Below are 25,659 nucleotides of genomic sequence, written 5' to 3'. Positions count from 1 at the left end.
GAGCACCAGAACACAGGGCTTGCCTTGCGAGTACAGAGATTGGATGGCCCTGAGAAGGGACCCCCTCACTTCATACTTCCTCAGCACCTCCCACAGTATCTCCCGGGGTACCTGATCATACGCCTTCTCCAAGTCCACGAAACACATGTAGACTTGGTGGGCATCCTCCCAGGCACCCTCCAGGATCCTTGTGAGAGCTGGTCAGTTGTTCCACAACCAGGACGGAACCCACATTGTTCCTCCTCAATCAGAGGTTCAACTATCGGCCGAACCCTCCTCTCCAACACCCTGGAGTAGACTTTACCAGGGAGGCTGAGTAGTGTGATGCCCTTGTAGTTGGCACACACTCTGGTCCCCCTTCTTAAATATGGGGACCACCACCCCAGTTTGCCACTCCTTAAGCACTGTCCCAGACCTCAACGCAGTGTTGAAGAGATGTCTCATCCAAGACAACCCCTCCACACACAGAGCCTTCAGCATTTCTGGATGGATCTCATGAACCCCCGGTGCCTTGCCACTGCGGAGTTGTTTAACTACCTCAGTGACTTCCACCAGGGAAATTGATTCCAGCTCTGCCTCTAATATAGAGGGGGCTCCGGTCTGATGCAGGAGGTCCTCAAAGTGTTCCTTCCAACACCAGATTACATCCTCAGTTGAGGTCAACAGAGTCCCATCCTTACTGTAGACAGCTTGGATGGTTCCCCGTTTTCCCCTCCTGAGGTGCCTCATAGTCCGCCAGAAGCATTTTGGTGCCGACCGAAAGTCCTTCTCCATGGTTGCTCCGAACTCCTCCCATACCCGCTGCTTTGCCTCCCCCACAGCAGAGGCTGCTGCCCTTCTGGCCTGTTGGTACCTTGCAACTGCCTCTGGAGTCCTCCGAGATAACATATCCCGGAAGGACTCCTTCTTCAGTCGGACGGCTTCCCTGACCACCGGTGTCCACCACAGTGCCTGAGGGTTGCCACCCCTTGAGGCACCTAAGACCTTCAGGCCACAGCTCCCTGCTGCAGCATCAGCAATGGAAGCTTTGAACATTGCCCATTCTGGTTCAGTGCCCCCAACCTCCACAGGGATGCTAGAGAAGCTCTGCCAGAGGTGTGAGTTGAAGATCTGTTGGACAGTGGGCTCCTCCAGCTATTCCCAGTTCACCCGCACTATCCGTTTGGGCTTACCAGGTCTGTCCAAAGTCCTCCCCACCCTCTGATCCAACTCACTACCAGATGGTGATCAGTTGACAGCTCTACCCCTCTCCTCACCCGAATGTCCAGAACATGTGGCCTCAAATCAGATAATATGATCACAAAATCGATCATCAATCTTTGGCCTAGGGTGCTCTGGTACCATATACAAGGTCTGTGCGCATGCGTGAGTTTTTTCACGCCTGTCGGTTGCGTCATTCGCCTGTGAGCAGGCTTTATGTGAGCAGTGGTCCACCCCCCTCGTCGGATTGCTATTGCGAGTAAAATGTCTGAACGATTTGGAGCTTTGCTGCATCAAATTTTTCCAGAAACTGTGAGAGACAGCCAGGTGGACACCATTCGGAAAATTCAGATGGCTTTCAGGGACGATTTTATGGGGATCACACAGATTAAGGAGTGTTACAGCCAGTTTAAAGACCACCCACAGCGGCTGAGAGCGCGCCGCACTCCAAATGGTGATCGAAAGGCTGAAACGACCAGATCATTTCCAAAGTGAAGGTTGTGTTGATCCGGGACGTCATCTGACTACCACAGAAATGGCAGAAGACATGGACATTAGCACTTTTTCGGCACATTCCACTGTTACAGGAGTTTTTGTCATGGAAAGAGGAGTTGCTTTGCGGCCTTGCTTTGCGCCATGCGGCTCCGTCCCGACTCGCGAATTCCTCCGCTCCTCTTTCCATGACAAAAACTCCTGTAACAGTGGAATGTGCCGTTCATTTCCAAACTGAACGCTGTGTTGATCCGTGACGTCGTCTGACTACCAGAGAAATTGCAGAAGACGTGATCAGCACTTTATCGGCACATTGAGACAGACGTGCGGAGGAATTCGCGCGTCGGGACGGAGCTGCATGGCGCAAAGCAACGCCGTGATGAAGCCTCACAGGACATGTTCTAGCATGTCCAGCTCATCCACAATTTCTCGGATAGTCACACGACTGAAAAGCCACCGAAAGCCGTCTGAAAGCCATCTGAAAGCCGTCCTGTGAGACCAACACGGAGGTGCTTTTGTCCCACGCCATTCACGGCTCTGTGGCGCATTCCACTGTTACAGGAGTTTTTGTCATGGAAAGAGGAGCGGAGGAATTCGCGAGTCGGGACGGAGCCGCATGGCGCAAAGCAACGCCGCAAAGAAACTCCTCTTTCCATGACAAAAACTCCTGTAACAGTGGAATGTGCCGAAAAAGTGCTGATGTCCACGTCTTCTGCCATTTCTGTGGTAGTCAGACGACGTCCCGGATCAACACAGCCTTCACTTTGGAAATGATCTGGTCGTTTCAGCCTGCCGATTGCCGCTCGGAGTGCGGCGCACTCTCAGATGCTGTGGGCGGTCTTTAAACCGGCTGTAACACTCCTTAATCTGTGTGATCCCCATAAAATCGTCCCTGAAAGCCATCTGAATTTTCCGAATGGTGTCCACCTGGCTGTCTCTCACAGTTTCTGGAAAAATTTGATACAGCAAAGCTCCAAATCATTCAGACATTTTACTCGCAATAAAAATCAGACGAGAGGGGTGGACCACTGCTCACACAAAGCCTGCTCACAGGCGAATGACGCAACCGACAGGTGTGAAAAAACTCACGCATGCGCATGAAGGTTCAAGCTTGGCTGATGCAATCACATGTAATGTTGTGTGGGCCGCTGAAGAGGAGGTACTGCTGGCCCACCACCACCAGATGGCGCCTGCTTGAAGTGCGGGCTTCAAGCACGAGAGGGCGTCGGAGCAACGGACAGTGACGGCTGTCACTCATCATCTGCACCAGCTGTCACTCATCTTCCACATCACCATAAAAGCCAGACTACAACTCCACCTCCCCGCCGAGAAATCAGCAACCAAGAGGTAACCGTCTCTATTGAGATTTCTCTGCTAAACTGAACTCTTCTTTGCAGCCGTTTGCCCTGTGGTGTCCTTATCAGAGCTGGAGTAAGGGCGTGACCGCGACGACTTCGCCTCACGCTCCATATCAGATAAGTGGTTACACAGGAGCTGCACGAGTGTGTGATTGGAGGTGGAGGTGCTCCCTCCTTAAAGAACATTATCTGTGAGTGGACTACTGAGTGTGCGGACTCACACTCACCTGGATTTTCTCTGTTCTCTGCCAGCAGTACCAGGGTTGACAGCCGAAGGCAGAGGCCACCTGGGGACTCGGGACTTGGCGGCTCCGGTGTTCTTCAGGCCCGTTGGTGGTGGAAGCTGTGTGGGAATCAGCTCTTCTTTCGCCAGAGGTCTTCTATCTTCGAGCCTGCCCACACGTCACCTGGTGTATAATTGGCAATCCATATTTCTGTCTGTATTCCGTTGTGTGTTTCCACAACATTAAATTGTTACTCGTTGGCTTATCCATTGTCCGTTCCTTAGCACCCCCTGTTGTGGGTCCGTGTCACGACACCTTCCCAACATGTAATTCAAATCCATATGGTTTTTGCAAAAAATAAAAAGGTCGGATAGTTTTCTAACAGACCTCGTACACTTATGAGCATCCTTATATTCGAACATGGTGTTCGTTATGGACAGTCCATGGCTAGCACAGAAGTCCAATAACAAACGACCATTCGGGTTTAGATCAGGGAGGCCATTCCTCCCAATCACACCTCTTCAGGTGTCTCTGTCATTGCCCACGTGTGCGTTGAAGTCTCCTAGCAGAACAATGGAGTCCCCCACCTGAGCCCCATACAGGACTCCATTCAGGGACTCCAAGAAGGCTGAATACTCCAAAATGCTGTTCGGTGCATACGCACAGACAACAGTCAGTGTTCCCCCGCCACCTGAAGACACAGGGAAGCGACTCTCTCGTCTACTGGAGTAAACTCCAATGTAGCGGCGCTCAGCCAGGAACTTGCGAGTATCCCCACACCCGCCTGGTGCCTCACGCCCTGGGCAACTCCAGAGAAGAATAAGGTCCCACCCTATCAAGGAGAGTGGTTCAGGAGCCGAGGCTGTGCGTGGAGGCGAGGCCCACCAGATCTAACTGATATCGCTCCATCTCCATCTCCCGCTCAAGCTCCAGCTCCTTCCCCCACAGCAAGGTGACGTTCCACACCCCCAGATCTAGCCCCTGCCGCCTGGGTCTGGTCTGTCGAGGCCTTCAACTTTCACTGCCATCCAAAGGACAGCGCACCCGACACCAGCGGTTCCCCCTGCGGGTGGTGAGCCCACAGAGTGGAGATGGAAGGTCCACATTGCTTTATTGGGCTGTGGCAAGCCCAGCCACCAGGCGCTCGCTGACGGGCCCTGCATCCAGGCCTGGCTCTAGATGAGGGCCCCGGACTTCCTGCGGGTCGGGTCACGTTTCCTCTACCTCGTTCTATCATGGTGTCTTGTGAACCATTCTTAGTCTGGCCTCTCGCCTGAGACCAATTTGCCATGGGAGACCCTACTAAGAGCACAAAGGCTCCAGACAACACAGCTCTCAGGTTCATAGCAGCACACAAACCTCTCCACCACGATAAGGTGATGGTTCCCGGAGAGGTGTTGTGTTGTTGGTGTATAAACAACAATTAAAAAAGAAAAGGAAAAAATGCTTCTCTAAGAAGTAAAAGAGTCAAATAGACAAAACTATCTTCGCTGTTAAATAACTATAACATAGTGGAATGGAGCTGTGCAAAGGCATGTGATTGGTGTGCAGATGTACAATACCTGTGAATGCAGGGATGACAAATCTGTGCCTTATGGTAGTGGGGGGGGGGAGTAAGGCAGCGTAAATGGGGGTGTCTGGCATTATCTATAAGTCTAGCTGAGGACAGAAAGAAGCAGTTTTTGTGTATTGAGGTTTTAGTCCTGATGGACCTCAGCTGTCTGCCAGAGTGGAGGGTGACAAAAAGTTTGTGTCCTGGGTGAGAGGGATCGGCCACTATCTTCCTTGCTCACCTCAGGGCCCTGGAGGTGTACACTTATAGGTAAACTCAACCCAGAATGCATTGCTTTGTCAACATGGTGTGTGTTTTGTTATTGTTGTTTTATTTGCTTGTTTTTTTCCCACCAGACAGGTGAACATCCAGTCACATTCGCACAGTGAGTAGTTTTGCTTTGCAGCACCTAAGAATTATGTTTTATTTCTACGCTTATCTACGAGAAAGCCGCAAAACTTAGTGTGACCATGCAGGTTAGAAGAAGAAACAGCATCAGGATGGTGTCTGCAGCAGATAGTTCTGGAAGTGATCTGAACAGCAACTAATGAAAGAATGAAGAAACACAAATGTGATGCTGGTATATGAAGCCGTGTGAAACCTGAAGCAGCATTGAACAGCAGGATGATATTCTATGTGGCTGGTGTGTGTGACTCTAGAAGTAAAATCAACAGGATGCAGTTGTCCTGCAATGTCTGTATTTATCATTACCTCTGCCAACGAAGTTGGAGGTGGTTATGTTTTTGCCCCTGTTTGTTTGTGAACAGCCTGGGGCCCACAATTTTTCATATATAGTTATGAATTTTTTTTTACTGAAGATTCATATCCTGATAGGCAAGAACTGTTTCAATTCAAGTCATAGGTCAAAGTCAGGAAATATCTAGGAAAATTGGAAAATCCCTATCTTTAACACTGAAAATTTAAAAAAAATCACAACTCTGTCAAAAAAGCTGAAATTTATTTTGTATTTGAGAGCGTTATGTAGGATGGCATCCTTTATCGACTGACAAAGTTTGATCTGGATCTGATCCAGATTACAGATTATCTATATATATATTTATATCTCAACCAAAAGTGCCTCAACCACTCTTTTTTTTTTTTTTGTTATGGATTTACCTACACCACCAAAATTGGATGGAGGTTCCAATTTTATGCCAGTTTGTCTATCTTCCAGGGATGGCAAATTAATAATCATCTTTATAATGTACAGCAATAAAACATACTTATCCCCCAGTCAGAACCAAGCATCTGTCCAATATGCTGTCACAGAGGAGTTTTTCTGTATCTATTGTGATAGACTTTGAGTGACAAATCAACAAATATCTCCTACTGGTTACCTGAAAAGGTGCTGCAGTGACATTACAGCATCTTAATAAAACGTTTAGGGATTTTCAACTTAAAAGCACTCAAAGTGGCCACATTAAAAAAGTTTCTCTCTGAAAAAAGATGCTCAGCGGCATACACTCCATACTTATTTAGACACATTGAAAAAAGTTGCAGGTGTACAGAAAAAAAATATTGTCACAGAGCCTTAATTAAAATCAATGTTTTTATTTATGAGAAACTGATGCCCCATCCATTTAAAAGAAGGAGGAGGGAAATGATGCAAATTCCACATCTAGATTCTGATTAGTGCAGAAATCTATCCATTCAATCTACAGCGTGACACCCTCCCCCCCCAAAAAAAACAGAACCCATAAAAATAGTAATAAATCCTACAAATTCTTGAACTTCAGTCTGTGTACAATCATTCCCCAAAGTTTCAGTTATCTCAGTCGCTTTGCATAAAAGTCATGTTCTTTCAAAATTATGCTCCAAATGGTATGATTTGTGGCAAAACAGGCCTCCAGGCAAACTATCTTGGTTGACCAAAACCTGCTGGGGAGGGTGATTGGAACAATAGTCAAATTTCTTGATATTTGCTGGACCTTTGTATAGGATTTATTACAATTTTTATGGGTTCTGTTTTTTTGGGTCACCCTGTGCTACGTTTTATGGGGAGTGAAGAAAAATTTTTGAAAATTTGATTATATTGTGAAGGATATATTGTTTTATTTGAATGTTTTAACATTAACCAATTGTGCTTCTTTCTCTATTCAGAATCAGTTTACTGTTTATTCTTTATTGAGCTAAGAATATATTGTGTTGTTTGAGTGTGTTCAAATGTTTTGAAGTGATCATTTACATTTTAATAGAGCTTGTTGCTGTAGAAAGATAATTAATCATATGCGCATAATGATTAACAAATATTAATGCTTATTAAACATGTAAACAATAGCTGTTAATCACGTGATAGCCAAATGTTTCAATATATTTTGAGTTATATGTTTGAATGCTGTTTGCTGACAGTTTTTCAGTTAGTGATTGTCGGCTAAAAACCTTATCAGAAGACTTCACAGCGCATGTGGGCAGGACCTTCAGTTGACAGTTGGTGCCTAAAACCTTATCAAAAGACTACAGAGTGCATGTGGACAGAACCATGCCACGACATGGAGGGATCAAGACCACCCAGATGAACGACACCGCCCAAGATTAGCAGAAAAACGTTGTAGTAGCTTAGGGTATAAATTTAAATGCCAGCCCACTGTTCGGGGTTCCTCTCTACTGTCAGCTTGCTGGGACACCAGATTGCTGGTTGGAAGCTCACAGCTCCTGGGACCCTCAGAACTTCTGGGTATGTTTTTGTTTATTTCACTCATTCTGTAAAACTTAAATTTTGTCAAAATTTGTGACAGTTAAATCCTGTTCAATAAATCTCTGAGTGGTGGACTACCCTCAGAGTAATTGTGTTTGAATTTAAATGACTGGTTAATACCTTCTTTCAAATCAACAGACGCGCGGGGATGAGAGGCAGGGGGAGGCGAGGTCACAGGAGACCCCTGTAATATCCCAATAATTGTCCATAAAGTGTCTAAACTCATAACGCCATGAACGTCAGTTCAGGTAAATGGACTGCATTCATATAATGCTTTTCCATCTGAATCAGACAGAAAAAAAAGCGCTTTACAAATAATGCCTCACTTTCACCCTGATCTGAGGGTGCTGCCATACAAGGTACTCACTACACATCGGGAGCAACTTGGGGATTAAGGACCTTGCCCAGGGGCCCTTAGTGATTTTCCAGTCAAGCTGGGATTTGAACCAAAGATCCTCTGGTCTCAAGCCCAACGCCTAAACACTAGACCATCACCTCCCCTGGGAGGTCTGGGAGTATGTGCTGCTGCCACACGTTGCCATATCTACCACCACAAATGCCTTCACTCCTGGATGGCAACCACCCAGACAGATGGTCGATCGATCCCCACCTCCCAGAAGTAGCCATCTATCTACCACAGCCAGGTGAAAAGCTGTTGTTTCTTTGGCCTTCTCCATGTGATGCAGTCTTCAACACTGAGGCGCCTGCATCCTGGATCATGCACAGGGAAACACCCTACATGGACAAAATATTGTAACTGACATTCCCTTATGATGTAATGATACTCCGTAAGTAATCTTTCAACTGACAGTCATTACAGCAGTACCCAAGGATCTTCAGAAAAGACCTAGTACCAAGCACATCCAGTCATTGCCTGGTTAGCATCCAAGTCTCACAAGCATACAGTAAGACAAGAAGCACCAGGACTGACTTGGACTTACGTTCTCCTGCAAAGATATCAGCATGTCCAAGGACATCTGTCTAGCGATTTCATGACCCCATAAACTCTTCCCAGATCTCATAACCTGAAACCCAGAAACATGAATTTCACTGCTGGGATAAGCAAATTTCTCTACAAGTTTGACACTTTCACCGTGTGCAGGCTGGGTTCAGGAAGATGTTAAAAGCCTGGGCCGGTATTCACAAAAAAAGTAGGTCTCAGTGTTGTCAATCTAAGAAAGACATTTCTTAGAATTTTCCCTTGGTAAGATAAAAGTTATTCACAAAGCATCTTAGGCCTTAAGAGAGCTCCTAAGGTGAATAACTGTTAAGAGGAGGGATGAGGACTGTTATGGGCCTTTCGCACTGAACACGTCGGAAGCGTCAAATGCGTCAAAAATCGGTACAAAAAGCATTATTTTCAATGAGACGCGTTGGAAACGCATCCAACGGACTGGGAAGCATTGACGGATTGGCCTGAAGTATTCCGTGTGAAAGGCCCATAAGAGTGTCTTAAACAGACAAGACGGTGGAAAGACAGAGAGGAAGGAGTGATATTCTCCGTATGTTGAATTGCAGTGATTCAGTAACACGCTACCGGCTTGATGGTTCAGGGATAATGTTTGTGGTTGACCTCAACATGAATGAGCTTACTTTTTTCCATCCAGTGTAGTAATGCAATAACGCCTGAGATGAAGGTCTTCACAACATTGTGAAACTTGGCTAAGGGAAAAATATAAATTTCATGTAAATTCTATAGCATTCATACATTTAATAATATCAAAGGAAGAGATGTCAGTAGCCATAACCTAAACACACTTGTTTGTTTATTTTAAGATTAGGCTTAAAACTTTCCTTTTTGCTAAAGCTTATAGTTAGGGCTGGATCAGATGACCCTGAACCATCCCTTAGTTATGCTGCTATAGACTTAGACTGCTGGGGGGTTCCCATGATGCACTGAGTGTTTCTTTCACTTTTTGCTCTGTATGCACCACTCTGCATTTAATCATTAGTGATTGATCTCTGCTCTCTTCCACAGCATGTTTTTTTCCTGATTCTCTCCCCTCAGCCCCAACCAGTCCCAGCAGAAGACTGCCCCTCCCTGAGCCTGGTTCTGCTGGAGGTTTCTTCCTGTTAAAAGGGAGTTTTTCCTTCCCACTGTCGCCAAGTGCTTGCTCACAGGGGGTCGTTTTGACCGTTGGGGTTTTTCCGTAATTATTGTATGGCTTTGCCTTACAATATAAAGCGCCTTGGGGCAACTGGCGCTATATAAATAAAATTGATTTGATTTGATTTGAGAAGAACTTCACTTGTGTCCTGCAATCTCCGCTCTCGCTTTGGAGTGCAGCACATACTTATCACATATTACAAAAAAAAAAAAAAAATTGCCCTATACTCATAAACCAGCCCTCATGAGATACCAGAAAAAATAGGGCTGATAAATCATGCACTTGTCCTATCAATTTTACTGCCCTGGAAACTGGGGCAGTAAAATCAGGGTGATACACAAAAAGACACTGAAAATACCAGGCTTTGTATCTCCCTGCTTTTCATCCAATGAGGAGCCCCCATTTCTCAACCCCACCAATGACACACCCCAATTTTTTGTTACCCTGGTGACAAGTGCAGGATCCTGATACAGGATCCAGATCAGTTAATTCAACCAAGATGTCTGATCAAGGTGAGAGAGTTTTAGCCTTCCTAGCACAGAGAATTCTACAGCTTGTGTCTTATACTGAAGTTGTGAGACACCAGTGAAGAGGACACTCATGACTTTATAGAGAGACATAAGAACATTCCATAATTTACATATTTACATGATTTACCTGCATTATTCGTTCTATATGGTTCATGTGTATGATTATTGTTCTTTATTTTTGTTGTAATATGTGATAAATACCTTATCACATATCTGTTTATGTATCATGCCCTGTCTCATGCCCCCTGTATGTGTATGAGCAGATCCACTGGGGCACGATACACACACGCCACTAGCGCAGAATTACCAGTATGGAGAGTAAACATATCAATAAGCTAATCAATATAATAATCGGCATGTGAATGAGGTATGTTCAAACATTTTGAAGATATGTAACAATTCATTTAATTTTGTAGAGTTTCATCATCATGACATAAAATTATTTTCACTATTACACATTTCTTAATACAGTTCAGGGTATATGATCGGTTCATTTTATTGTACATTCATAACTAGGAGTGTGGAGCACATTTGTTTTTTTTTCTCTTTCCCTTTTTGTCACAACCAATCACAACTCTTAGAGGACTGTGTCATACCTAGCAATGGGGTCAACCCCAGCTCCTGTCCACTTCTTGCTCAGAGTTGCTCTTAGACACTAATCTTTAGGATAAGTTGGGAGCTCTCTGAGAATCTTTGTGAATATGGGCCCTGGCTCTTAGTCTTGATCCAAAACTATCACAAATCCAAACACTCCAATTCCTCACTCAGCTTCCCAATAGCTGCAATTAGATTATCCATTAATTGCACAAAGATCACAATATCATACACAAATTCATTGTCTGCAAATCTTTCATCGCCAACAAAGGCACCTAAGCTACTGTTCTCCCCAACCCTACCCAACATCCAGTCCATCAAGCCATTGAACAGAGGACCCTGTGAAAACCAGCAACTTGTTTTGGGTCGCAGGATGGCCCAAAGAGTAACCAACCCAATAGAGACTTAAATGAAAATTATCCAGAATCTACATTTTGATCCAGATCTTCAGCAAATGATAATGCGTTCTCTCCCTTTAAGAAGACAGGGTGTTATAGAATGTGGTGCAAATTTTTTTGTATTTATTGCGTATTTACACAAACAGCTCAGTGGGATAAGGAACTGGGCTGCCAATATGGACTTGGGTTTCATTCCCGGTCACGCTACCTATCTGTGTCCTTCCACGAGACACTCCATCTGCACTGTCCCAGTCTATGGAGCTACATAAGGGTACTGGCCTTGGCTGAGCAAGTAACCTGTGATAGAATGGTGTCACGTCTAGGTGGAGACCTAGACTCTCATCTGTTTCACAAAACAGAAGGCGCCAAACACCAGTGAACCTCAGAGCCTACATAGGACTATTTGTAATGCATACAAACAAAACACACACAGGGATAATGCAACTGGAAATGTCTTGGAATGGGAACTAAAACTATGTCACATTTTGCTAAATTTGACTGTTTATATGAATTTTCCTCAATATTACATTGTTTCTATGAATTTTTGAATAAACTGGCAAACACACTAGCAAACAAACAATAGTGAGCAAAAGTAAAACCTCAAGAGATGATGGCGTATGATAAAGAATTTTATGTGGAGCAGTCATCTGGCCATCATGTTTCACATTTAATGCTGTGTGTTTCATAACTGTGCGAACAACAAACCTGAGTTTGTTGCTGTCTGACTTTGAGATGAGAATGGTGTGTAACCGTTCTGAAAAAAATATTCACATCACATATTGGAATTGCGCTGTGTGGGAGTCCCTTCAATCCCAAATCTTGTTCCTGTAAAGCCCTACCATCTTGCTAAGATTTGTGAAAGTTAGATTGAAGTGTGAGATGGTCGGCTTTGTGGAGTAGGGATCCAGTGAAGGTAATAGCTGTAGGATATAGGGGAATCACGTCACATGACCACACACTCTCATGTCAACATGACACAGGTCGCCTGCCCTGTTTTTCCTCAGATAAGCCCCACGACCACTACGGCATTCCAACATCAACATTGTTTCAAAAGGATGAAAAATATGAAAAACTCCCAGAAGCCTTTTAGTAGTTCCTGATTTGCACAAACTGTCAACCAGCAAATTCAATAACTGAAGAAAAATATGAAACACAAATTCAAAAACTGAGGGGAAAAGAATACATCGTGTATGGACTGCATTATGTCTGTGCACACTTACATGGACATTATACAATATCTCACGAGTTTTAATTACGCCTACTTGCGGTGGTAATGCAGGCGTGCGTGTGTGTGAGTGAGTGAGTGAGTGAGAGAGACAGAGAGAGAGAGAGAAAATGGTTATTGTGAGGAACTGGTTACAGATGTACCTGTGCTTAAAAAGTAATGAAGTCATATCACTTTTCGATTTGTCACGTTACCTTTGACCTTAGGAAACCTTGAAAGGTCAGTTTCATTTAGGATGCTTATTTTGAGGAATAGGTAAAGACACATCCACGATTACTATTAAGGCAAAGGCTATACACCCAACCGTTGGGCAGATAAATATAATGTCTTATCTTATTCGCCCAACTGTGATTGTGTATTTGACACGTTTTGTGCATCTAAACTACATTTTTTACACCACTTTTTAAGGCTCTACTGTGTCATATGTTTGACACATTTAAGAGCGCTGTCTTTAATTACTGCGAAAACACCGCAATGGATCAAAACAGACAAACTTCATAAGCATTTTGAACAGAAGCCTGTTAACGATGACGAAACAGTTTTTGAACAAAATGCTGCTTGTTGGCTGTAAGATGCTGTTAGTTTGACACAGTTCCCTGGGTGTGATGAGCCAAACAGAACCACTTTAGATCACAGCTCCTCCGCGGGCTGCAAACCCTCCCGCAGCCGGCGAAAAAATAGCCGCCTTTTTTCCCTCCTGCGTTGAAACCGGAAGTGAGATTACAAGCGCGCTCACTGGTCGGTTGTGGTTGGGCGTATATGCTCGCGTATTTACTTTATTGAACCAACGGTTGGGCGTATAGCCACTCTGTACTATTAAATACTCATGAAGTCATGCATCATTTTTTAAATTACTACCTAAAGAGACCCTTGTTATTTAATTGGTGAATTATATGTCGCATGACATTCATTAATTATTTGAGCCCACTGTATGACTGATGTCATGTATTGTGTATTTTGCTTTAATTAACCATGCATTTTTGTCCCATACCATGAAACAAGGGAGTGAAATCCTACACAGTGCTCACAGGGACAATCTTTTGCAGACATTTGCTAGATTGAAAAAGCAGGACGTGTGTCCTCACACACTACAGCTCCCGCTTTGCCCAGCAGTGTGTCGGCAGCTAGGCTGCAGGGCAGTCAGCCGCTGGGCAGGCATAGATGGCCCTGTGTACCACTGCTCTCTGCTTCCTGCTCCAAGGAAGAAATACACATCTAATTTTCAGTAAAATATCAAATGATGTGGCTCGTTAGGTGTCATATAAAAACAAACAATGAATGATTTCCAATCATGCAATGCAAAGAATATTTCCACTTGTTGAAAGATAGAACTTTGATGCACTGATAAACATTCATTTTTGTATACTATTTGTCACGTGACCTTTGGCCTTGGGCGACCTCGAAAGGTTATTTTGACAAATTGGTTGGAGATACACCTGTGGTTCCTATTAAACACTCATGAAGTCATACATCACCCTTATGTTGGTCACATGACCTTTGACCTTGGTGACCTCAAAAGGTCACATTCATTTAGAATGATTATTTTCAGTAATTAATTTCTCCAGGTAAAACTAGAGTTGCGTGAGGAAGGACATTCGGTGTAAAACCTGTGCCAAATCCCAATGTGGATCTGTACTGGATCCATTGTGGCAACCCCGCCCACAACAGCAACATCATTTTGAGGAATTGGTTACAGATACACCTGTGGTTACTATTAAATACTCGTGAAGTCATATATCACTTTTCTATTTGTCACATGGCCTTTAACTTTGAGTGACCTTGAAAGGTCAGTTTCATTTAGAATGGTTATTTTGAGGAATTAGTTACAGATATGCACCTATGGTTACTGTTAAACAATAATATGAACATATATAAACTATTAACTTTCTAGTAGCCGGTCTGCTCTGTGTCAACCTGATCCTGTCAGATCTCAGTAGCTAAGCAGGGCAGGATCTGGTTAGTACTTGGATGGGAGACCTCTTTGGAACACCAGCGGCTGTGTGTGTTTCTCCAGGTAAAACTGGAGTTGCGTCAGGAAGGGCATCCGGCGTAAAACTTGTACCAATTACCAATGCGGATCTGGCTGTATCTGCTGTGGCAACCCTGAACAAAACCAAGAGCAGCCGAATGAACAACATAAACTATTAACTTTCTATTTGTCACATGACCTTTGAACTTGGGTGACCATGAAAGGACAATCTTGTGTGCATTGCCATGTATGTTAAGCATTTAATTCCAGATACAACTATGGTTACTGTGAAGCACTAATACAAATTATTGTATGTCATTGTATCTCTTTCTCTCTGAGTGACTGTTTTAGTTTTGTATCAAATTATTTGCAAGATACAGTTTTCTATAGGCTGTGATAGATTACCATGTTAACAATCAAAATCAACTAATCCCACCCTCTGCTCAACTGCCAATAACTACTATGGCTCAAAGGAGATCTCAGTCTTAAATTACTCAGACCTAAAGTTTGTATTTGATCCAGTTAAGTATTTTTCCTGAAAATGGCCAGAAATTCCAGTTTGGAACATTGACCCCAGTTTTGGGTTACAGTTGCTCAGAGGCTCTGACTCTGACAGGCAAATTACAATGAAGTGGTTTATGCAATATTACATAAAAGAAAAAGGAAAAACAGCTACTTATTTTCATCCAGGATCTACTCATGTAAAACCTATGCATAAACAGTTTTTTATCATTCTCTGACCGTCCTTGATCACTTGTCAGGCAGAGACATGTTGAGTGGGTGTCCATTGGTCATCATGCCCAATCTCCTCCCGGCCTTCATCACTAGCCTCCCTGATGCCTCGTCTACTGGCCCACTCTCTCCATACCTCCATTAAGTCATCTGTCTTCTGCTTTATCTTCCCATCAGCTCACTTATCTTCTTTTGCTCTGTCTTTCACTGCTGTGAAGTGAATATTGCAGCATGTTCCTGTTATGTCAAATCTCTTGTATTTTATTCATTCTCAGTCCTGAATGTTTTGACAGATGCCCAAATAAAAGGGTTTTTTTTTCTCTACAGTTGTCACTTAAATATGGTATTATATGTTAAACATACACAAAATCCAAGAAATATGAAACATATATACGTAAGTTTGAGACAGTCCATTTCTACCACAAGGGGGAAGGTACAACTAACAGCACTGAAAACTGAAATTATGAAGCAAAGTCAAAATCTTTGACTTTCTAAATCAGAATTATGAGATATTAAGTTGAAAGTGGAAAGGTAGCTGGCCTAGATGACATACCAGTGGAGGAAGTGATATGTTTAGGAGAAATAGCATCAGGGTTTTTAATCATTTTGTTTATTAAAATCTCAGAAAGTGAGAAGATGCATAACATTGATCAACCACAGCATGAAGTTATGGGAAAGAGTAGTGGAAGCTAGGCTGAGCAGAGGGGAGATGCAATATGCAGAGAAAGAGCATGACAGATGCAATTTTTGGTTTGCGAGTGTTTATGGACAAGTATATTGAAGATCAGAAGGAGTTGCATTGTGTGTCTGTGAATTTAGAGAAAGCCAAGAGGTGGGGTATTGTATGAAGAAACTGAGTATGGGAGAATGGTACAGGATATGTATGGGTTTGACAGTGGTGAGATGTGTAGTAAGAAATACATGGTTCGACTAATGTTGGTGGCCATTCCCCTGCTGGTCCACACCACCAAATACTGCTCAAATTTTCATGAGAGATTTTATCTTAACCCCTTAACGCCTGAATTTATATAGCTGTATATAAAAAAATGTTTTGTGTGTGTTCTTGCCTTTAAGTAGATGGTAAATAATGTTGACATTGTTAATTTCACTTTTGCACAAAAAAATAAATAGTAATTTTGGTATTTTGGTAATAATTTATGTTATAATAATAGTAATGGTATGTTGCAAATTTGCGACAACAGGCATACTGGTCAATTTGGTATGTTGCATATTTTGTAGCATATATGCGACAATAGGCGTTAAGGGGTAAATAAAGAGAGCAGTTTGGTGACGTGAGCGCAAAGGATTCTGGGACAACTATAATACTTATTCTGTTATCAGGAAAGTTTAATGCTGGTTCTTGAGGTGAACTTCTTAAAAGCTTGTTAAAGTTATGTCAGTAAGTGATTGTGATGCCAAAATGAAGACAAGACACCATGTTCAGAACTACTTATGGACTTGTCATCACCATCTAGTGTCCTCACTGCTACATTTGCTCTTTTTATTTTATTTTACCATATTTAAGTGACATCTGTTCTCTTTTTTCATCTTACTGGTGTGATCACACACAAGCACCTCGATTTCTGTTTTCAGGAAAGTTCCTATTGCCGCTCTTCCTTTCGGTTGCAATGATACAGTGCATCCGGAAAGCATTCACAGGGTTTCACTTTTTCCACATTTTGTTATGTTGCAGCCTTATTCCAAAATGGTTGAAATTCATCTTTTTCCTCAAAATTCAACACACAATACCCCATAATGACAGAAGTATCCCTCGATGTATTCACAGCCTATGCCATGAAACTCAGAATTGAGCTCAAGTGTGTCCTGTTTGATGATCAGTGGAGTCGAGTCCTTTCTGTGTGGAGTTTGCATGTTCATCCTGTGTTTGTGTGGTTTCCTCACTGGCCCACCAAGTTTCAAGAAAAATTGTTTTAATAGTTTTGCATAATCCTGTTAACAGTCAAACATGTAAACAGCTCTGAAAATGTAACCTTCTTGGCAGATATGTTGCACAACAACATGAGCTTCACTTTGAATATTTTACAACAGTATTGTAATGCTTATCATAGCTAACATTTTACACATACAATTCAAAAAAAATATCAGCATATTAGGAAGTTATGGGATTCATTCATTCATTTTCTATACCTGTGTACTCCAATCAAGGGTCAAGGCAGAAGTTATGGAATGAAATGAAAATGCCTAATGAGTAATTATAACTTACATTGCAAATTGCACTCAGACAGCAACGTCTTCAACTTCTACAAGTTTTAGCGTTTAAGTTTGTGGATGATGTGTCACAGCAATGAATTATGGGGCTTCATTATTTCATTTCTTAAAGCATGATAAGGTGTACCCTATGCTAAAGGAGGCATTGACTTTCTAGAGCATTTAGGGGAATTGTAACAGTTCTTTCGACATTTTGGCCATGTGGTGCATTTTGTTGTAAATGATCCAGTCATCAGGTGCCTCAGTGTTGAGGGCCCCAGTGCCTGGAGAAGGCCAAAAACACACCCACATTTCACCTGGCTGTAGCAGGTAGATGGTTACTTTCAAGAGTTGGTCAACTTTAATCATAATTGCCACTGATGTACTTCATTTTATTCTATTAAGAGTCTTCTGAAGAAAAACGTTCATCCAAATCTAGTCCTAAAGTCCTGCATAACTGTTACACAATTAGTCACAATAGTTGACTACAACTAGCTAGTACCCGACTAGTCAGGAAATTTAGATAGCATGATTTTCCTGCAATTTGAAGGTAAATCATTAACAAAAGAAACTATCTGTTTTGACAGAACTGCTAAATGCATTTTTATGGCTTAAATGTTCAATTTGCATAGATAACTTAAGGTATCCATTTGTACTGTGGTTGATGCCCCCTAACTTGAACTTCACTTAAGGGCTTTAAATAAATATTAGTACCACAGACACTGTTTCCATGTACACTAGTTGACGGCTAATGGTACCTGATCAGTAGAGTATTGATTTTCATTGGTTGTCTAAACCTAGTTACATGACCACTGCATGGGTCTGTGCACTGTGTGGCACACTGACACACCCACACAGGCTGTGTAGGAGAGATAAAGAGAAGAATCCCAACTGAAGGTAGAGGGAACGTGGCAAGAAGCAGCTCCTTTTCTTTTAAAGTAACAACCGTGGAAACGGGCCATTTCTTAGAAACCTGAAAACAACGTAACTAAATAAATATGTTTTTAGGAAACCTGTGCAAGCTTGTTATCTTGCTGACAAGTGTATAATGTGGCGTCTTTAATGTTTACAAGTCCCACATGGTGTGAATAGAGTGTTGAGTGGGGAGGGGCAAATTGCAGCAATCTTCTTTTCTCACTGTCTTTCCTCTTTTTACTTGTTTACTCATAAAAAAGCCTAAAGGGCAGACACAACATTGAACACCTACGGCAATGATAAAACAGGCCATTGGATTATACAGCAACCTGTCAGACATGGTGCTGTAGTCAGTGACTGGCCTCAGGCAGAGTATCTGCCTGCCTCAGGGCTTTAGTAACTCAAACATGATCAGGCATTCTGCAGCATTTTATTTACATTTCCAACTACCTGTGTGTCTCTGTTCAGGTTGGATCCCATTAGATGTTCTGTTCAACAGAACTGTTTAGGGGGTCCACTTGACATGTCACATCGACCGAGTGGTGAAAGGAGTCCTATTGTGAATTTTATTTATTTTCTTTTTCCTTTTTGTTCTACATTTCACAGTAAAGTGTAGTTGGAGTTTCATATTTTATGGAGAGGAATGGTATACTGACCTCAACTCTGTGGATGATGCTGTGATCTTTGCGAAATCAATGGATACCCTGATTGTAGCATTTAAGCAGCTGAGTGAGGAATCGGAGTGTCTGGTTTTGCGATTGTTCAGATCAAGGCTGACACACACTTGCACTGACTTCTTGGACTCAGCCATCAGAAGTGTGTCTGTGAGTGCTGAAAGTGTCAGTCTGGAGACATTGACTTTATCAAAGCAGTGAAGTTCGTGTCTCTGGGTTCTCGGCCTTTGAGATCAAGAGATGCCAGGAAAGAGCTTATGGAGTCATGCGGTTAATGGACAGAGGCAATGTTGATACCTTTTCAGGAGAACAAAGGTCCAAGTCTTTAGGGTCCTGGTGGTTCCTGTCTTACTGTATGGTTGTGAGACTTGGACACTAACCAGGTACTAGGTCACTTCAGAGGATCCTTGGTACCACTGGAATGATTTTATGTCAATTGAACCATTACTTGGAAAAAACTAACATGAGGAATATCACTTGCATCATGAGGGAATGTCAGCTAAGACATTTTGGCCATGTGTTTCTCTGTGCATGATCCAGCACACAGGTACATCAGTGTTGAGGAACCCCAACAGCTGGTGAAGGCCAAGGAGATATTCCCATTTCACCTGTTTGTGGTAGGTAGGTGGTCACTTTTGGGAGGTGGGGATGGACCAGTTGTCTGCCTGAGTTGTTGCCATCTGGGACCCAGGGTTGTTCCATAGTGTGGTGGATGCAGCGATGCGTGGCTCCAGTACATGCTCCCAGACCTGTCCTGACTGGAGCTCCATAGTCAACATCTTCAGAGTCCTTCAATACTTTGTTTGATGCAGAAACTACCCCACCATACGCAAACTTTAGGTTTGAAATGACATTTTAGACTCTTCTGGTGTTTGTGTGGAATAATTCCTGCATAGTCTATGAGATGGATCCACTTCACTGGTGTCCGCGCCGAGACACGTCTGCATGGTCTGAGGGAAAGGGATGGGGAGATGGCCATTTCTGAAGGGAGACGGGCTGGAATAAAAACAGGGTGTGTGTTACAGACCTGAACATGGCAGAGGGAGGGGTGAGGGTGCCCCAGTGTCTGTGCTAGAGTCTTGTTCCAAATTTAATATTTGTTTTTAAAACACCTGATGATCAGTATACAACCTTACTGAACAGGTGTATAAAATGACCCTTTCGAATAAGTTGAGTGAAAAGCTAATTAATGAAGAATTAATACGCATACGGTCTTTGGAGAGGTTTGGAGAGGCCAGTATAGCTGATGTTCTGTTCTAATCTGAGATTTATAAATTATGTAGCAGCCTTAGATGACTTGAATGCCAATATAAGAAATTGGGCGGCGGCTTTAAGCACAGTCACCTCATGCATGGTCTCATGCATATACAATCAAATAATGATTAAAAATGAAGCTTTTTTTTTTTTTAAATGTTTTTTTGGTTGTTTTTTTACAACCCACCAAATGTGCTCTAGCACTTTGGTATCCTGCACGAGTCAAGAGTGAGGTCTCGAATTTGCATTTAAAAAGTCGTTGATAAATGAATAAATGCAACAAGCATCTTGAAAAATGTTTCCTGGATTTGGAGTCCTCTGATGAAATCCTTGTGATTTATCCCACCTCGTCTCTGCTCTTCCCCCCCATCAGCCCCTCTGTCTTTAATTAGTGTCTGGGGAATGAGGGAGTGGATGAGTGGACTGTCAATTTTACTTTCATTATTTATTTAGCTGAGGTGTAAACTGACTGGTCTGCCTACTGACAGCCATTTCTCCTGTGCTCTTTTGCACTCCTGTTTAGGCGATAATCAAGCTCTGTGTATGATACTTACTAATTAGACTCTTCCTTTTGGCGGCAACGTCCGCTTCCTGCCACTTGTCATTTAGCCACACTACATGTGGGAATGCAAATATATGTAGCTTCCATTTTACACTGTATAGCATGAATTCTCCTTAATGAGGGGAAAGATTGCTGTTCCCTTCCCCGGCTCTCATGTTACTGCCTCCTCAGTGGAATGTGGTCAGAATTTGAAGATCTGGACATTGAAGGTGAATATGGGTCAGTGGTAACAGAGGATGGTTAGCAGTGGGAGAATGCTCATGCGTGTGTGCATACCGGCTCATTTTCCATACTAACCTGTCCATTCTTCTTTAAGTCTGCCCACATGCTGGTCCCATCGCCACCTCTCATTAGGACATGGTAGGTGAAGAAGTAGATGCCAGGAAGAGGGCACGTGAACTTGCCTGTGGTTGGCTCATAGTAGTTACCGACATTTGTCACCACGTCGTCAAACTTGAGTATTTCACTTCCTTCGTGCTGCTTCCGCAGGCCTGCATAAAAGGCGATTTTTGGAGTATAGAGTGATGGAGTATACCCACCAGGACCCGGACCCGGGGGTCCCTGCGGTCCTGGTTTTCCTGGCTCTCCAGGGGGTCCTCGTGCCCCTGGTGGACCAGGGATTCCAGGAGGTCCACGAAGACCACTTTTACTCTTCCTCCCAGGGTTATCCGGTGGTGGTGGAGACACAGCCGTCAGCTCCTGCCCCGACTGTGAGGTGGTGTAGGGGTCACACACCATCCTGCAGCTCCCAAGCATTTCGTAATGGCTCCCTGCAGTCGTAGTAGCCCCTTTGGTGGTGTGGACCAGCAGGGGAATGGCCACCAACAATATCAGAACCATGGCCACACCTACTGCAGCACCAATGACACGTTTCCTGTGGCTGAGCCGCGAGGCGGCCAGCGTTAGGAAGTCCTCTTCCCCCTTGGCTGGAATAGTGCCGGCCAGGATGGAGGCTGTCAGAGAACCAGTGTGGTTTGAAAAGGTGAAGAAGAGCTTGACAAGTACGGAGGGTGAAGGGGCTGATCACCGTGTCAGATATGTGATGGAAGTCAAAAAGGCAGGCAGCCAGAGGTGGTGAAGGGAGGAGGCAAACAGGACGCAGCTCCAAGAGGAATGATGGCAATGTCCACGAACAAGGGCTGTTACAACCTACAATAATGAAGGCCTTCACTACTGTGATCACGGTAATCCAGGAAACAATGAAAGTGTCTCGGGTTTGAGTTGACAAATTAGAGAAAACATTATTTAACTGATGAATTAACTTTTTGCATCAAATTAATTCTCAGCACAAACAGAAACTCTGATGACAATGAGATCATTAATATTCTGTAATTGTGTCTTCTGCCAGATTCATCTCACTGAGAAAACAGTAAAATTTTGGCCCCTTTGGGGGTTTTGTTTGGAGGGGGGGGTTCAAACCACTTTACAGGTATTCAGCCAACGTATATGAAGGCTAAAAGTTAATTTCCTGTCATTTTTTGAGCCGCACTTTTATTTGGTATTTGGTTTGTAGCCTTGTCTCTTCGGCAAACCGCAAACAGCTGATCAGCTTGATTTTGGTGGATTCCTCTTCTCTCTATATCTAAATATGAGAGAGAGAGAGAGAGAGAAAAAAGAAGACAGAAAGAACTTTTATCCGAACTATTTCATCTTGAATAAAAGTCACGAAATTACAGCAATGCGAGGTTTAAATTAAGGATATAATTTGAAACTGTTGCAGTGATCAAAAGTCATCTAAATCCAATGCGCACGCGGGAGATAATGTCATGTTGATTCTGAAAGAGAAATAAGACAAAAATAAAATAAAATAAACTCACCATGCGCCCTTTATATTCCAAAAAGTATTGGCGAGATTAAAAATTCTGTCCTGATGTCTCCAGTTGTGGTCTCCTCACAGTGAACGCGCACATCGGACAGCTGAATGAGAGCTGACGGCGCGCACAGGATGCCAGCAGCAAAGTGCTGAGAGTTTCTTCATCAGCGCGTAATCCTCTCTTAGGAACAACAAAAACAACTACAACAAAACAACTTATTTAATTTGTGAAGTAATGAAGCACTTTTTGACCCAATTCCAAAGGAACAAATGAGTCACGCGCGATCATCTGTCGCTCCTGTGCGCGCACAAGCCTGTTCTCCACACCTGTTACAGCTCTCTCTCTCTCTCTCTCTCGCTCCCCCCCCCTCTCTCTCTCTCTCACACACACACACACACACACACACACACACAAATCAGCATCTCTATTGTGCTTTTCACTAATGGAAAACACTAACACGCATTATTATTAATACGTATATGTTACAGACATGAATGAGTGAAGCTCTTCAGCATATCACCATGTCACTTAGGTCCTTCAGACTATTTTTGGAGCAAATGGTTTAGGGGAGCATTAGCATGACTAAAACCTTTCAGCTTCTGCCTTTTGAAACGTTTTTGGAGTGGCTGTACGCTCAAACGTTGGTTCAGTAAAGTAAATACGCAAGCATATACACCCAACAACAACTGACCAATGAGCGTGCTTGTAAGTTCACTTCCGCTATCAACGCAGGGAAAGGGGCTGAGGGTTCGTAGCCTGCAGAGGGGCTCTGATCTAAAGCAGTTCTGTTTGGTTCATCACACCCAGGGAACTGTGTCAAACTAACATCATCTTACAGGCAACAAGCAGCAGTTTTGTCGTCGTTAACAGGCTTCCGTTCAAAATGCTTATGAAGTTTGACGTTTTTCGCAATAATTAAAGACGGCGCTGTTAAATGTGTCAAACATACACCGCTTTTCACGCTGCAATAGAGCTCTTAAAAAAGTGTAATTTTGATGCACAAAATGTGTCTAATACACGATCACGGTTGGGTGAATAAGGTAAGACATGATATTTATCTGTCCAGTGGTTGGGCGAATAGCCTTTGCGTTTTCTTTTTTTGCCTTTCAGCTTCAGGGGGGCTCACCCCACAGACCTCCCCCCAATTACAGCCCTCTTAACTCCCTGCCACTTTAAGCATTTTTTTTTTTATGTAGATGTAAATTACAGTTTTTCTCAATTGCTAATACACTAAACCCTATATTGTCTGAACCAAATGCTCAGTTGCCTGAATTCACTGATTGAATCCACTCTTTTGGCAAAACCATAAGCACTTTTCACCTGTCACATTTTCATTGGGATACACCTGTATTGCATAATGGTGAGCACAGGTGGCAAAAGTCAAACACAGTTAATGCACTGGTGTCACTGGTTGAACACAACAACTCAAAATTGATCACACTTGTGGCCAATGATGTCAGGGAACCAGGGGTGTGGCACCAAATTCTGGGCCCTAGGTACTACCCATATTGAAGACCCCCCCCCACACACACACACACTGTTATGTTCTTTTTTGTTAATGCAAACACCAAATTTCTAATGCGTAGTCAAACCAGGTCTAAATCATGTACAAGTATACCTTAGATCACATCTGGGAGTCAGAACCCTTTTTAAAGTTGGGGGAGCAATATTGAGTTGGGGGGTCTCGGGGACCAAATTGCATTCCCATCTGTTAAAATGCACAGGAATGCACCAAATTGCACCATTTTTCTAGAAAATGGTGCAATTTGGTCCCCCAGACCCCCCAACTCAATATAGCTAGCTTTCAAGCTCACCTCTCTTTTCAAAGAATTTGGTTAGCAGCTGCTTTCCCTCATTTAGTTTTCTTTCCATGTCCTTTTTTCTCTTCTTTTTTGAAATCCGGACTTTGATTTTTTAGGAAAGACATTTTATTTCAGCTTAAACATTAGGGCTGCAACTAACGATTATTGTACTAATCAGTTCATCGGTCGATTATTTTTTGATTAATCGTTTATTTATTTAACTTACATGTGAGTTTTGCCATTATTTCTTTAAGTGAGTTATTATTAAAAGGCCTTTATCACACAACATCAACGTTTGACCATGTAACAAAGTTATGATGTTATAGTCTCGTCAAAAACATACCTGGAGTAGTGTTTTGTTTTATTTTGCACATACATACATCACCGACGCACCACAAAGAGATTTCCATCAGGTTTAGATGCCTACAGAAACTATCTCAACCACTGACAACATATTACAGCAAGAGTCCACGAAAGTATTTTAAAGGCCTGACGAACGTGTAATATGTTATATTTAATAAGATATTTTCATGAAAAAAGACACAAATGTGCAGTTTACTGCATTTAATTTTTTTCTTGTGTAAAAACACAGCTTAGATGTGGTTTGACCAAAGCAAATTGTCATTAAACTTCATAAAACAGGGATGAAGTGGAGGTTTAAGATTCACTAGCTGTTCACAGGAAACAGTTATTTCTGTATTTATTTATGTTCATTGTTAGTTGGTTTAAAGTTTGTTTTCTTTTATCTGATTATTTTTGTCCATTTCTCTAAAACTGTATTGTGGCATTATTAGTTATTATTACTATTATTGTTGTTTCTATTATTATTATTGATATATAAATACAAATAAATGAATAAAATTAGAATTTGTAATACATTTGACTCTTTTACGACAACAAACGCTGAGCCATGAATTATTATACAGAAAACAAATGTGCTGACAGCTGCAACAGCTTAATGCTAACTTCAACATTGAAAACGCCATAGACATGCTAATGTGTTAGCATCGGTCTAATACATCTATCAACTGTTTCAGAAGACCATAACAGGTCAGATTAACATAAAAAGGTAAAGGTTACTCACAGACATGTACTCTTTGGGGTTTTAGTGGAGAAAAAAATAAGATTAAGCGAAATAAAACACTGACTCAACAAAGCACCAGATCGAAGCAGTGATTCGCAGATCGAAGCACTGCTTTGATCTGCAAATCACTGCTTCGATTGGTTCAAGGTTCAAAGCAAAGCCGCGCTGCAGGAACAGTTGATTTATATGGAAGAAACGAAACATTTGCGGTAAAACAAAGTTATTTAACAACTAACTGATGACTAAATTAGTTGACAACTATTTTAATA

General features: G+C 42.7%; 1 protein-coding gene and 1 long non-coding RNA gene across 2 annotated transcripts in view; one reads left to right on the top strand and one right to left on the bottom strand.

Annotated features, from left to right (window-relative positions):
- The window catches only part of c1ql4a (complement component 1, q subcomponent-like 4), a 31,779-nt gene extending 10,016 nt beyond the window's left edge, over nucleotides 1–21,763 (bottom strand). The window contains exon 1 of the mRNA XM_034172379.1: nucleotides 20,988–21,763. Within this exon, the coding sequence (XP_034028270.1) occupies nucleotides 20,988–21,530 (543 nt within the window). The 5' untranslated portion in view covers nucleotides 21,531–21,763. The remainder of the gene's footprint in view (nucleotides 1–20,987) is intronic.
- LOC117512353 lies at nucleotides 21,616–21,982 on the top strand. The gene is made up of 2 exons (XR_004561283.1): nucleotides 21,616–21,729; nucleotides 21,762–21,982. It is a non-coding gene; the product is annotated as an uncharacterized LOC117512353 (long non-coding RNA).
- The last annotated feature ends 3,677 nt before the right edge of the window (nucleotides 21,983–25,659 follow it).

Source organism: Thalassophryne amazonica, chromosome 6 (assembly GCF_902500255.1).
Source record: "Thalassophryne amazonica chromosome 6, fThaAma1.1, whole genome shotgun sequence".
Classification (NCBI taxonomy): domain Eukaryota; kingdom Metazoa; phylum Chordata; class Actinopteri; order Batrachoidiformes; family Batrachoididae; genus Thalassophryne; species Thalassophryne amazonica.
This window is presented reverse-complemented; position numbering and strand designations above follow the sequence as displayed.